At 35.5% G+C, this 15,843-nt stretch overlaps 1 protein-coding gene across 1 annotated transcript in view; it reads right to left on the reverse strand.

Annotated features, from left to right (window-relative positions):
• The window catches only part of LOC135206802 (large neutral amino acids transporter small subunit 1-like), a 74,222-nt gene that overhangs the window by 3,346 nt on the left and 55,033 nt on the right, over window positions 1-15,843 (reverse strand). Inside the window, exons 4-7 of the mRNA XM_064238296.1 lie at window positions 7,496-7,637; window positions 3,359-3,482; window positions 2,458-2,658; window positions 82-313 (exon numbers count right to left, since the gene is read on the reverse strand). Coding sequence (XP_064094366.1) covers window positions 82-313; window positions 2,458-2,658; window positions 3,359-3,482; window positions 7,496-7,637 — 699 coding nt within the window. The remainder of the gene's footprint in view (window positions 1-81; window positions 314-2,457; window positions 2,659-3,358; window positions 3,483-7,495; window positions 7,638-15,843) is intronic.

Consider the following 15,843-nt stretch of genomic DNA (forward strand, 5'->3'; position numbering starts at 1 on the left):
GACAGCGACTACTATCTTTGTATCGTCTAGAACCAATCTCTGTTATGGTGAATCAAAAGTATAGTTATGTAAAGAACTTACCTGTGCTAATTGGCTCTGTTATCATGGGTACGACGACCAGGTAGACGCAGCAGCCAAAGAAAATCAAAGGGAGAGCCATATGAACCTTGATGGGCCTCTTCAGGTTTGGCTCTTTCTTGCGGAGCCACAGAAGAGCCCCGATGGCCGCCCCGATACTGAGCCACAGCACAAAAGACAGGCAGTTGATCAGGAAGATGATGTTAGCGCCCAGCATAAACAGAGATAACACGCACTGTCAAAAAGAGAAAAATTAGTAAGTGAATAGAGTGATTGAGTAGCTACAGCAGGTGACGACTTATACATTAACATACTGTAAACAAGAAAGATACAGAACACACACAGACACTATACATATTACACACACACACACACACATATATATATATATATATATATATATATATATATATATGTATATATATATGAGTCATATCACATTACCGTGATTCATATACACATACATCGAGCTACAAATGTCACTTCAATATCTAATTCGCTCTACCTCAGTATCAATATATTTTCATAATGTTAACCGAAGGGGAATTTTTTTGGTCGGTTTGTTGGGTCCGATGGTTTGCGCCCGTGAGCCGACAAATCTCTTATCGACTAAAAAAATTCCCCTTCGGTTAGCATATGTTAAAATTAAAACATATTAATTCTGAGGTAGAGCGAATTAGATATTAAAGGACATTTGTAGTTCGATGTATATATATATATATATATATAGTATATATATATATATATATTATATAGTATATATATATATATATATATATATATATATACATATATATATATATATATACACACACACGCAGGTAGATAGGTAGGTAGGTAGGTAGACAGAGTAATAGGCTGATAAGGCTGAAATAAGGGTTTTTTTCGGAATAATCTTTATTAGTTGTTATTTGCATCTTCACTGTACCCTATTTCACTTTATCAGCTTTAATTTCTGTTTATTATGTTGAAAGAGACGAATATTTGGCAACTCATGAGCGATTTACGTCCCACAGAAAAAGAGTATGATAAAAATTTGACGAAATAAAATATAAATGTTCCCATTGATGCAGCCATATTTTACAACTGATTTCACATAACAGAGGGTCTTTCCCTCGTAAATAATAAAAATAATAAAAGTAAGAATAAAACTGCACCAAACAAAAACTTCTTTCAGCTTTCTTCTGAAGATGGAAAAAGGAACCCACAAAATTACTGAGTATAAGTTGTTCACTTGTACGTATTTACATAGTATTTTAATCAACACTCGAGATAGGGCCTGAAAGACCTCGGGTGTTGAGTAAAATACTATGCAAAAACTTACAAATTAAACAAGTTATACTCAGTAATTTTGTGGGTTTCTTTTTCCACTAATAAAACTGCAGCCATTTCATCTTAAACACGGATGAAGATATATCAAAATCTATCGCAGTCTCCCTCGCATCAGCTAATGACGGAATAAAGGAGGACTAGAACGCGAATCGGAAACTCCCGAAGGACATAGTTACCGCAGTTGGCCCCTTCATGAAGACAGGTCAATACCGGCGACTTTGACCTCCTAACTTCCGCAGTCACTGCATAAGTGGGTACAACGTCGAGGTTTTCATCATTTCCATTATTATTATTATTATTATTATTATTATTATTATTATTATTATTATTATATCACACAGAAAGCAAAGACAGCGACCGATAAGATACAGCAAAATGATGATAAAATAACAGGTCATTAGAGGTAAAAATATGAGATGCAGAAAATTAGGGAAATTAAGTTGGAAGCTCAGATCCTTCAGATAACTGAGTGCCAGGAGAAACATGCTGAAAAAAAAACAATAGAACCATTTTTCATAATAAACTATGCATTACACTAGCAAAAGAATGTATAATTTTAAGGTCTTTACATCGGGAAAGACCCAAGTGAACAACGCTATTAACACTGCTTCCTTAACAATGATAAAAGCGGCTTGGTAACTCGTAATGCTTCGAATAATTTATACGGAGGAATTCTGAGGCAATCTTTAGTATTACTTAGAAATAAAAATTGCGTGATATAATTTTCGATTGCAAAAGTTGAGCTGTGGTTAGTGCCACATGCTCACTCTGATAGACGGATTGTAGGTTAATGAGTAAAAAAGAAAGAAATATATATATAGTATATAAATGTGTGTGTGTGTGTATATGTATGCATACAGTATATAAATATTATTTGCTAACATAAGCAACAGGAATGAAAAACTCAGAAAGAGATGTATAGATATGGAAAAGGTATTGGAAGGAAATGGCATTAATAACTAGTAGGCGCTTGAGTATTACATATCAAAATAGAGAGCTTAATGAGAGAGAGAGAGGAGAGAGAGAGAGAGAGAGAGAGAGACTCACCGTAACCAGCAGAGCAGGGACAGGCGTGCGCGCGCGAAGATGGATGAAGGAGAGCAGAGGCGGCAGATGTCCCTCTCGAGCTCCGGCCAAGAACAGCCTGCCGGAGGTGAACAAGATGCCATTCAGGCTGCCGAAAGTTGACAGGGCCACGAACACCGGGATCGTGTACTTCAGAGGACCCAGGACTTCGCTGCCGAAAGCCTGGAAGGGATACGAACTATTCAGTCCAATTCGGAAGTCCAGAATTGAGTTTGATTGTTCAGGAGCGTGGAAGTATATATATAACTAGTATTATTTATTCATATCTCACTATAGTTCTTAAACTACTCCTGCAACTTTCTTTTTACAATCATCTGTTTAAAAAAAAAACACAGTCTAAGAAACCTAGCATTATTGTATGTACTATGCCTGATAATTCAATCAATTCGTATCATTCATAAATAATGATTATAACTGATAAAAAACTATTATAAAAATAAAAACATTTAATCGTTAAAAGAATCTGTTCGTTCTACATAATTATATAAAAACAAGAAAGCCAGTAATCTTGAGATCATCAAAACAATTCCACACTCATTTTTATGATTTATCACTTGAACAGTTTTCAAATATCACCTGTAACAACACTACAGATTTACATCTAACATAATAATATAAAAGATTTTTTAGTAACTGAAAGATATCAGCGATAAAAAAATACCGAAAATATCTATCATGTTCCTTGATAACAACAACAACAACAACAAAAACCCGTCCCATTAAACTAAACATTTTCCTTCTAATCAAACTGAATTGATCGCCCCTGCATCAAATCATCTACTAAATTTAAAAGCAAATGAAAACAATCATGAAAGAAACATTTCCATTCTTCCCCCAACACCCAGAGCACAAAGATACTGACCACAGCCACAGCATTGGACGTGAGAACTTCCTGCGGCGACAGCACAGCCAGATAAGCTACGTTGACAAGGACATACACCACCGTCACCATCGGCAGCCCGATCCAGATCGCCCGGGGAAGGTTTCTGTGGCAACAAAGGTCGCGTGACGCAATCAGAATTTGCATTGTCACTAAGGAAGGCTGTTTATTCCTATTATAGTCTGGCTGGTGTCATTTACTCACTACGCACAAAGGAGAGGAAATGATTTCGTAGGAAACTACTATCATACATGTGTACATATGTGTGTGTGTAAGGTAAAAGCTTGGGTTCCGCAAACTGCTGACGAATAACTCGCAGCTAAAAAATGTCAGAACATCAATTTACACAGATTAGTTTTTGAGCATCCACTAAGCAGAGACTGATGGCATGAGCAACCTAACGCCCTTCCTACCTCATGCCTGAAGGTGACATGGAAAAGCACAGGCAGAATGGTACAGAAAGAGGATGCGATCCTCCTACATGACAATACCTCGCGAAAGAGACATCAGAGCAGAGGTTGCCACTCCTCAAGATTTGAATCTTAGCGGTGTCCTGTCCTGGTTTTAGATTTAGAAACACCTCATCGGATTATTCCTGCACATTTTGATCTCAAGGTGCTGGAAACTCTTTCGGGCGTTGTATACGCATTATATATTATATAATATAAGTATAATTAATTATATATATATATAATATATATATATATATATATATATTATATATGTATATATATATATATATTATATATAATATATATATATATATATATATATATATAATATATATACTATATATATATATATATATATATATATATATGAACCTAGAACTTTACGGCAGGTAATGCGTACATATGCAGATTCATAAAGAACCTTCATTAGTTTTATGGTTTCTATGAAAAATGGCATGTGATGAAACTCAAAGATTCATTCATTACATCCTATTAATCGCGTTATTCGTGAGGATATTTCAAACCATGCAAAGTTCTGGCAAAGGAGAAGTGTCAATTGAATATTAATACAGCAATATTGAAGAAAAATATATGAAGAATTGTATTCATTTTTTATCTTATAACGTCAATCTTCAACTGTCAATGTGCGTATTTTATGATGCACTTTACTATTTCTCTACAACTCGTCTCAGCTGTAGTTTCTAGGAAAATAAAAATGAAAAAAAGTGTTAAAATGCTAATCTTCAAAGTTTGCATTGCATCTATTTTATCAAGTAGTTGATTCATTTTTTCTGTTTCCGTTCATAACGTCGTCCTAAAAGCGACGACATCGATAAGTGCAAGAAACTTCCTGACACTCAACCATTCTTCTTATCCTGGAGATGCTGATGCCCATTACAAACATGAATTAGCTCTTTCTTTTTCCAAGCTCTTGATTCTTTTTTCTTTCCTTCAACATGGAAATCGTAAGCAAGAATTTTTAATCCTCGTTCGGAACCACAATGCAGCCTCCCGTCTCTTCTAGCTCTGGAGTTTTCGACAGCCATTGCCTATTCGGTCATACTTCGGGTTTTTCTTCTTCTCTCGGTTGTCTCGTAGGATTCGGTGGTCCTTTCCACCGCTCCCTCGTCCCCCGTCTCGTCTCGTCTCGTCTTGTCTTGCCCTCGCCAAACTGAGTATTTAAGGAATGGTACGAAGAGGGAGATGCGGAGGCGGAGGCATTCACGGGGTAGACAACACTCCTTAAGAGCGGGGACAACAATGGGAGACTTTAACAATGTTGCAACAAGAGGCTTCTTCGCCCTCGGGGACGGACTTATTTATCTCTCCGAACTTTCTCTCTCCCTCGTCCAATTTTTTTTCCATCCACTCCCACCCACGGTTCTTCATTCTCAGCCACCCTCGTAGCTCTCTCTCTCTCTCTCTCTCTCTCTCTCTCTCTCTCTCTCTCTCTCTCTCTCTCTTCGGAGTAAAGAAAAACAGTTTAGTAGTTCGTGCTCCTTTTCTCCTCCGATGACCTACATTCTTCATTGACGTAGGCATCACGCTTTATTTCAGGTGACAGAAAGTTATTCGTGTCCAGTACTTGCATTTCCGTATAATCTGTTATTTGTCACCTTTAACTGAACTCGCAATTATTTTCTTTGCAGACGACACAGCACAGACCAGTTCCTATCAAATTTTCGTGACATGTATTCTACTATTTTCCTTAACAGTACAATACATCGTCATAACAGCCTTTCAGATACATTTCTTTCCGTCCCGTCATTACTGCTGGTCAGATTCTCAGTCTCATCATTATTGTATGTTGTAACTTTATTAAAATCTTGTCGCTAAACATTTCAATATACTTTTTCAAGTCTGACTATTCTTCTAGCCAGGACACCTTCTTGCACGGCAGTCATGACACCCAGCTATATGAGTCTTATATTTCTATGGTTACAGCATATTGCTTTTATATCCCCACTATTACTCCATTTCATAAGCCTCTCACAAGTCCGCCATTACTCAGCATCAAAACATTCTTACAGACTCACTGATAAGTTGTCATAACATTCTACAGCCCTATAATTCCAATGCGTCATAACATTCTTAAAGGCCAATATTGCCCAGTACAGTATTGCATATACTATTTTTTTATTCTGGCTATTACAAACAGTCTAGTAAATAATTAAATGCATTACTATATTCAGAGAAATACATATTGCAACCGTAAGCACATTTTATTGAATACGATTAATAGATACATGACACTATATACGATGAATAATGCAGAAAAATATTAAGTAATTACATTTTCCCCTAATATTGTTAAACTTGATACATCAAAAGAATATTTCTACAAACTTTCAAATTACTAAAACCGTTTCGTAATATAAATTATGATGTCTTCCCTAATTATTACACATTAATTCTAAAAAAAATATATAAAAACCCTGTATACGGTGTGGGCATAAAACCACGAGGAAAGGTTGGCTAAAAAGAAGAGGGAAAGAGGAACTGTAAATCTCTCTAGGTTGAAAAACGACGCCTCTTCCCTCGGCATTTCCGGCTCAGTTCACAGCATCAAATACGACAACAGTGGTACCAGATCCGCAAGAAACCTTTCCAATCACAATTAGCGAAAAACGAAGAAAACATTCACTTCGCACATTACCGAAAAAAAAACCGTGTACATTTAAGAAAATTCTGCGACGCCGTCTTGAAAATTCTCAAAACAAAGCACTTGCGTCTTTTTTTCGTTGAAGTCCATCTGGTACAAATAGATCTGGTGGTAGTCTTGGCGGTTCCCTTAGCATGTAGGGTTGAGTTTATTTATAGCAAAAGTTACAAGGCCAAAAGTGTTATTGCTTTGCTGGGCTCTTTTCTCGAAGCTGCTATTATGCTGAAACGATGCAAGACTCCTTGATTTAAATGTACCTTTTGAGTTGGGGTGTTTATATATACTGTATAATCCTTGAGGACAGTCTCTCACCCTTCTTACATACACACAAACACAAACACACGCACACACACACATACATACATATATATATATATATATATATACTTTATATATATATATATATATATATATATATAATGTGTGTATGTGTGATGTGTACGTGTGCGCGCATAAGTGTGTATGTGAAGTTTTAATGTTATGAACGTATTCTTAAACAAGAGATTCAATCATGAATCAAAAGCTAAAGTATGAATATGGCGAAGATTATTGTCAGACATTTTCTGGGGAGCCACCCTCCTTTATGGGTATACTAGCTTAACATATTACACACACACACACACACCACACACACACACACACACCCATACACACACACCACCACACACACACACACACACACATATATATATATATATATATATATATATATATATATATAATATATGAATATTTCGTAAATGAAAGAAGTACCTTTCCCAATTAGTGGATTACAGAATGAAATCACAAATAAAGGCACAGACTATTGCCAAAGTAAATGTAAATTTCGTTATTACCGATGAAAAATAATGAAATGTATACTAAAATGACAAACATACAGGCAGATAAACGAGGCTGAGAGAACCGTAAATATTAATGATTAAATTAAATGCAAATTCAAATAAAATTAGACACAATTAACAAAAAATCACATTCCGGAAGGGCAACAGAACCCCAAGGACCTACCTGTAGGGGTCCTTGAGTTCCTCCGTGACCAAATTCAGGTAATTCCATCCGCCGTAGGCGAAGAGTCCAGAATAGAGGGCCAATGCCAGCCCTCCTATGTTGTGCTCTCCCTCCCAGCCTCGGTCTAGGTTCTCCGTGTGACCTGCAAGTGTCCATAGAGATTAGTACGGAATCTTCGAGGGAGAGATCACACGTAAACAAACAAATGTATATTTTCGTATTTAGCCCTCTGGACCTGATTACTCTAACCACCTAAGGTGTCTAGCTGGAATTTAATTATACACAATCTGTTCACTAATTAGTATAACTTTTAATGTTTTATTTTGACTATTATCAATATTATTACTGTTATTACCATTATTATGATTACTATCTTTCATACTGTTTCAGCAACTGTGTGGATATTGCCGATTATTCATTTTTTATCATGTTATCTCATTATCTAGATTGCGTATGTTACTGTCAGTACTTTGTATACTCATGTGTATATGGCCTTGAGCTGAAAAAAAAATATATTATTATTATTATTATTATCTATATATATATATATATATATATGTATGTATGTATGTATAATTGTGTGTATATACATATGTACGTAATATATTACATAAATTATATATATATATATATATATATATATATATATATATATATATATATGTGTGTGTGTGTATATGTATCATGTACAGACAGCAAGCTACTTATATAACAGTTAGCCTACTGTAGTGGGTTACAGATTACAAGCAGGATGAAATAGGCCATAGGGCTTGCACCATGCCACCAAATGACGACTTGCTGACCACCTCTAACGCCACGACATCTAAGTGTAGGTGCAATGGAGTGTGTATGTACTATGTATGTACATATGTGCACTATATGAATAATATATATAATATATATATATATATATTATATATATATATTTATATATATATATATATATATATATATATATATATATATCGTGTCAATGTAACATTTCCAACATGCATTGACCTATCTGTTCAGCATGAGAGTAGTAATAAAAGTACTCATGAATTATCTGTGAAACATCAACAAGCCTTTATATCAGATAAATTAAATATCATTCAACTTCTTGCCTTATAAAAGAAACAAAAGTATGATAGCTCTAAGTTAAAAAAAATATGATAGACAAGGAAAAAGTAAAAAGAAAAAAATATCCCAGTGAGCCTGGATGATTAATATTCCCTTTCACCACTGCTAAAGACACGTTCTAATTACTAGCGTCACGTTGGGGCACTTAAAAATGAACTTGAGTCTCTTAAGCCTCAAAAATTAGGAAAAAAAGAATAATCGGTGACTTGTCATTAAGCTCTTGCTCTGACGCTTGTATTCACACTTAAGAAGCGCGCCAAGCCGTACTCACAGCTGGAGGTACCCATTACCATTAGACTATATTCACCCAAGAAGCCAAAGTACTCAAATGTAGAAAAAAAACGAACACGTCATCTCGATCTAACTTCTTCATTTCCAGCTAATGTACCAATTACAATTAATGTTTATTCTCGGGGGAAATAAAGTGAACTTCTTCATAAAAACAAAACAGGCATGGATGGAACTCTTAAAGTACAGCTCTTCCGTGCGGCCTTGATAGAGAGAGACCTTACCTTACCTTACAGACCTTACATCTTGTTCGGGTTGCCCCAGGTCCCTCAGTGTGAGGCACCTCTAATGTCTACCAGAGAGTTGCTAGTACATCTTCCGGTATATTTTGCATCTTCCAATCTTGGATGGTCTGGGATGCAGTTTAGATATTTGTCGAGCTTATTCTTAAACACATCTACGCTCACTCCTGATATATTCCTCAGATGAGCTGGCAACGCATTGAATAGACGCTGCATTATCGATGCTGGTGCGTAGTGGATTAATGTCCTTGTGGCTTTCCATTGTATTTTTTCCTGGTATAGTTTTGGGCACTATTAATCTACCTCTGCTTGCTCTTTCTGATATTTTTAGTTCATGATATTTTCTGCTATTTCCTTTCTATCTGTTTCCATGCCTGAATTATCATGTAGCGTTCTCTTCTCCTTTCTAGACTATATAATTTTAAGAATTGTAGTCTTTCCCAGTAGTCTAGGTCCTTAACTTCTTCTATTCTAGCTGTAAAGGACCTTTGTACACTCTCTATTTGTGCAATATCCTTTTGATAGTGTGGTACCATATCATATTGCAAGATTCAAGTGGACTACGAACATATGTTTTATAAAAGCATAATCATGTGTTCAGCTTTCTTGTTTTGGAAGTGCCTCTTAACAACATTCCCATTTTTTGCTTTACATTTTGCCAACAGAGTTGCTATTTGATCATTGCATAACATGTTTCCTATTCATCATCACACCAAGGTCTTTAACTGCTTCCTTATTTGTGATGGTCTCATTATTAGGTCCCTTATATGCATATAGCTTTCTTCTCGTCTCCATAATTTATTGATTCAATTTATCAGAGTTAAATACCATCCTATTTACCTCTGCCCAATCATATACTTTGTTAAGGTCTCTTTGTAGAGCGTTTTTTCCTATCTTCATCACAAGTAATTTCTCTACTTATTCTTGTGTCATCTGCGAAACTACTCACTACCGAATCCTTCACATTATTGTCTATTTGTTCTTCAAATCATAAAATAACAAACAGTATTGCAGCTAACACCGTACCTTGCGGCACACCGGATATTACCTTGACTTCATCCGATTTCTCGTCGTTTGCAATAACTATCTGTTTTTCTGTTGTGTAAAAATTCTTTTAACCATCTTCCTACTTTATCCACGATATTGTGTTTTCTAATTTTCTTCGCTAATATATTATGGTCTACTTTATCAAAAGCTTTTGCAAAGTCTAAATAAACCACATCTGTTTCATTTCCGCTTTTCATATTTTTTGAATATGTTCTCACGGTGGACTAACAGTTGGGTTTGTGTACTTTTTCCGGGTACGAACCATGTTGTCCTTTATTAAACAAATTATTTTTTATTAATGTTTCATAATATTTTTCTTCATTACCCTTTCATACACTTTCATAATATGTGATGTTAGACTCACAAGGCCTATAATTACTTGCCTCTAGTCTTGATCCACTTTTGAAAGTAGGGGTAATATATGCTAATTTGTGCTCATCATAAATCTTGCCTGTATCTACACTTTGTCTTAATAATATTGCAAGTGGCTTTGCGATAGAATGAACTACTTTCTTTAACAAAATAGCAGGAATTCCATTCAGGCCCTGCAGCAGCTCCATTTTTAATTTCATTAATAGCCTGCACATATCAGCTTCATTAATATCTATGTCAGCTAAATATTCACTATTTTCATCCCTTACTTCTATATCATTATCTTCATTATCTATTCTAGGGGTGAATTCTCTCTTATATCGTTCTGCCAGTATGGTTGCAAATTTCCTTTTTTTCATTCGTTTAATCTCCCTTCAATTCTCAGAGGGCCTATTTCTATTCTTCTTTTATTCATCTTCTTCGCATATGATATAATAGTTTGGGGTTTTGCTTGATATTTAATAGGGTTTTTTCTTCCAAGTCCCGTTTTTCATTTTCTTTTTGATGTATAATCTTTTGTTCTGCATTTTTCCTATCTTACTTTTTAGTTCTATAACTTTCCATGCATTTTTTTTTTTCTTTTTGCAAGACCTTTTTTCCACTTTCTGATTTTCTGGAACAAGATCCTTCTGTCTCTTGGTATGCATGAATGATGTTTATTTTTCTTGTGTCTGGCACATATTTTATTATTTTTCTTACTTTTTAGGAGGTTTTCCCCCTTAAAAATTTGTCCAAACCCCCATTGCTTCAATGCAATTTTTTTTTTCTCTTTTTTTTCCTTGCAAAAGAAGACCCTTTTTTGCCACCTGTTCCTGATTTTCTTGGAAAACAAGAAAGAAAGATTCTCTTCTTGTCTCTTGGTTATAGCCCATTGAATGTTTATGTTTTATTTTTTCTTTTTCTTCGGCTTTATATTATTTTTCCACTTCCTAATTTTCTCCAAATATTTTATATAAGAAAATCTCCACGGTATTTACCCTTATTTGAGGTCAATCACTTACGAAAATGTTTTTTTTATTCCCCCAATCTTTGTTTAATTCTTCATTAATTTCTGACCACAAAAAAAAAAAAAAAATTTAATATTTTTTACTGTAGAAGTTGTATTTTTCCATATCCTTCCCACTTTTTCATTTCTTGCTTATCTCTATTTTCACTTGCTTGGAATGAACTGTTAATTCTATGACATTATGGTCTGAAATATTCGCATTATAAACTATTATTTCTTTAACATAATTCATCTCGTTCACAAATACTAGGTCTAAAGTATTTCCTTTCTTGTTGGCAGGTGATTTATTTGTTGAATGTTGTATTCTAGTAGCATATCTAATAGCTTTTCAAATTGCCTCTTATCTTCTGCACTACTATTACTCTCTTTTTTATATGTATAAGTACAACCACAATCTCCTATTCGTTCTTTCCATTCTACAAAGGAAAGTTGAAGTCACCAGATAGGAGAATAAGTCCAGTCCTTGTGATTTCTACATATATCATCCAATTTTTCAATTATTAAGTCAAACTCTTTAGTATTAGGAGGTCTATATATTACTATGTTCATCAATTTTTCAGATTCAAATTCTACCGCTATTAGTTCACATTCTGAGTTACTATATTTCTCATATATTTTTCCTTGTTTTTTGGTCTTTCCCATATATTGCGGTTCCCCCTTGATTCCTATTTTTTCTATCTGATCTATAAGTTTGGAACCCATTTTATTTGATCATCATTCCCAGTCTCTTGGGAATACCAGGTTTCACTTATATTCATTATATCTATTTTCTTTTCATTTTGGGTTAGTTCTTCTAAGTACTCTATTTTTCTTTTTGAGTTACTCGTAACTAAACCCTGCGCATTCATCACTATGATGGTTTGCGTGTTTTCTCCTTCATTTAATACTGGTAGTAATAAGGATTTTCCCATGTCTCTTTCCTGTTCTGGTATGTTGTTCTTTTTTTCATTTCCAGAAATTCTGACATTAAAAAATCCAACTTTTCCATAATATTTGATCTTCCTTCATCATAATTATTCATTTTGTGTCTGAATCTGCAATTTTCTCCGTTTCTGCAATATCCTCTTGCATAATAAATACAGTTATTATCTCTTGAGTAGAATTTCGGAGCTGATGCTTTGAAATTTTTTGCTGAACCACCTCTGCATATCTCATTGGTGGTTTGCTTTTCTCTTTTACCTGATATTCTTGATTTCTCTCTTTATTTGTTTCTTTCTTATTTGGTTTTTGGATTTTTATTACTTGGTTGGTTATTTATTTGATTATGATTCATGGCTACAGGGTGCATATATTTGCATTTTTTGTCGAGAGAGAGAGAGAGAGAGAGAGAGAGAGAGAGAGAATTACATGGTCTTGTGTGTTCACTGAGGCAGCAATTAACATAAAGGAATATTCTTGAGAGAAATAGAGTGCCACTGTATACACAAAACAAGGATATATTGCTAAACCTTCGCAATAAAGAGTATCTCACGTATGGCGCTGAACAACCGGGGCGATTGCAATGGCTTTAACGTTCTTTGAACGAAAAATAAATTGAAAACATCAAAGGGACTCACGTATTTTGAAGCATTGTAGTCACATGATCAGATCCTAGTCAAGAACAAAGATGTAATAGAAAGAAGTGCCCGTATTTATTGTAGTCTTTTCTTATCGTTTGAAATCTCGTCTCGGGAACGCTCTGACGTCAGAAGTTTGTTTTGGAAAAAAAAGTCTATACCTGAAAGTAGGTCTAGTCATTAAACCTGAAAGTTTCGGTCTAGCCATTAAATGTTTGGGAAAGTGTAAACCGCCAACCCCCTGAAAATGAAAAAAACTAAAAAAATGTGTGAACAGGTATTCCTTATATTTCGTTATCGTACAATGTGCATGTATATCCAGAGGAGAGAGAGAGAGAGAGAGAGAGAGAGAGAGAGAGAGAGAGAGAGAGAGAGAGAGAATGGGCTCAGTTATGATGCCAATAGATCACGGAATTCCAACAAGAGCGGAGGCGTCATAGTTCTGGAGATAAGAGGGGTTGGGGGAGGGAGAAGGGGGCGGGGTGCCCAGATGAGACAAGGGAGCCACTAAATTAGGGCAAGAAGGAAGCTTCGATAATCATGTGACTTTCTTGTATAGTAGGATGAAAGGAGAAAGGAAAGGGAAAAGGGTACGCTTTCAGTAAGAGGAAGAGGGAAAGAAAAAAACACCTATGCTCTTATCGTCATCTGTTTTAAACAGGTTAGATGGTTTTGTCACGTATTTTTCAATGTTCCTTTTCACTTGTGCCTACTGACCAACGTGGAGAATGAACTGATCCCTTTAATTGAATACTCTTTGCTCTTAATACTACTGATTGTTAGCAGCTACATTTTAAAAAGTTTATCTATCTATACAACTATATATGTGTGAGCACAAGTATTTACTTGTCTAGGACCATAGCACTCCCTCAATGCTATCAAACATGGGACAATAGTCTCTGTCTTTAATCCTTATACGTATATATTTCATAGCCGATGCTCCTGAAATATTTCGTGAACCTTTTTTAAACGACAACATGCACCACATCTGAATCGTGCTAATCTTGACAAGAACCCACTGGCGCAAGTTGATTTTAACGGCTTTGATCAGTCACAACTAAGCCAGTTTACAAGCACACGGTGTGTGTTCGACTGGAGAGGGGAAGGTTGTGTAATACAGCAGCACTTGCTTACGCTTTCCCTTTTATACCCTTTCGGTTTAGCTTCTTTTTATGGAAAATACTTTATTTCAATAACACTTCATTCTTCTCATCTTACCTGATGCTTTATGTCGTAACTGCAGTATAGTTTCGTGTAGTTTCTTTAAATATGAACAAATCTGGCTGCTCAACACAGCCTTCGTGCAGTTCTTGGTAGGAAGACTGTAATGTTCTATATTTATCCAATGGTTACGTCATTCGATAGCTTTTTTTCTTTGTCACCTTATAAAGTTCGTTACTCGTACTAATTTAATTTTTCTTTTATCTTGAGGACTCTCGTGATAGAAAATTTGTATAGAAACCCCCTACATTCTGATCCACTTCTATGGACAATGAAAACTCATTGGATAATCCTCTGATTTTATCTTTTTAGCATGATACTTTTTTAATCAACAAGATACTAGTTCAGAGATCTGCGCAAAAAAAATGTCTGTATAAAAATACTAGTTTTAGTCATTTTTATGACACCTTTTTACAAATTATTATTACACTCTTGAAAGTTCAAAGCCTAGCGTAATCCAGAGCTGTTTCAAAATAATTTTTTATGGTACCTAGTATACCTAGTAGTCACATCCGTACTCAACATACGAATACCTTTCTAGACATTTTCAAGCCTTTATATTTATTTTTCATCTTTATTCTCCAATCTGGGAATAACTTATAGACGTCCATTTTCAAGATTAGCATCCCATTCAAGAGTTCAAGATCTTACCTAAGATTAGTCACAAACAATACAAATGATATGGGAGCAGCTCTTATCCCAGGAGAACGCCTGTTTAACAGCCAGACCTTTTTTGAGTTATTGAGACCCGAGGAGCCATTGATTTAATGAAATGGGCCCAGAACAAAAGATGAAGGTAGTCATTATAAACAAGTGGTCGTTGGCTGAGAGAGAGAGAGAGAGAGAGAGAGAGAGAGAGAGAGAGAGAGAGACTCGGACGATGAACCCAGCTACGGGAAAACAATGGGAAGTTGAAGACAGAGGTTACTAAGTTGCTCTTAGGGAGAGAGACGGAGACGGTACCCATGAAAGCCAGACAGACAGAACTGCTGGGCTGTGAGAGAGGAGGAAAGAGAATGTATTTCTAACGCAAAGCATTTGAAGAGGGAGACCGAGAGACCCAAGAGTGGATGGATGAAGACACGAATGAGATTTCAATACATTTCGTTACATAAAACAGAGAGAGAGAGAGAGAGAGACGTGATCGGGTTGACAAAAGAGAAGATAAGAGGCTAAATAAAACCCCGGCAAAAAGGTAAGGTAAATTTATTCCAAATGAGGAAAAGATCCAATTGGTGAAAATGGTTCGTGCCTCGATGGCCAGACGGAGTGTGAGAAGGGCCCGGCGGATGGGGCGGAGGGGGAGAGTCCCCCCTAGATATGAGAGGAGAAGGAAAGAAATGGCGTGATTTATTGGCACTGACTTTTTAATGGTTATTCTCTGATCTTTTCTTTCACTGCTTTTTTTTTATTTTTATTTTTTTAACGGGATAGAAATTCCCATGTTTTGTGTATAGTTAGCAGATTTGTCATTTACGTGGTCCATTGTTGTATGTA

Source organism: Macrobrachium nipponense, chromosome 11, assembly GCF_015104395.2.
Source record: "Macrobrachium nipponense isolate FS-2020 chromosome 11, ASM1510439v2, whole genome shotgun sequence".
Taxonomy (NCBI): Eukaryota; Metazoa; Arthropoda; class Malacostraca; order Decapoda; family Palaemonidae; genus Macrobrachium; species Macrobrachium nipponense.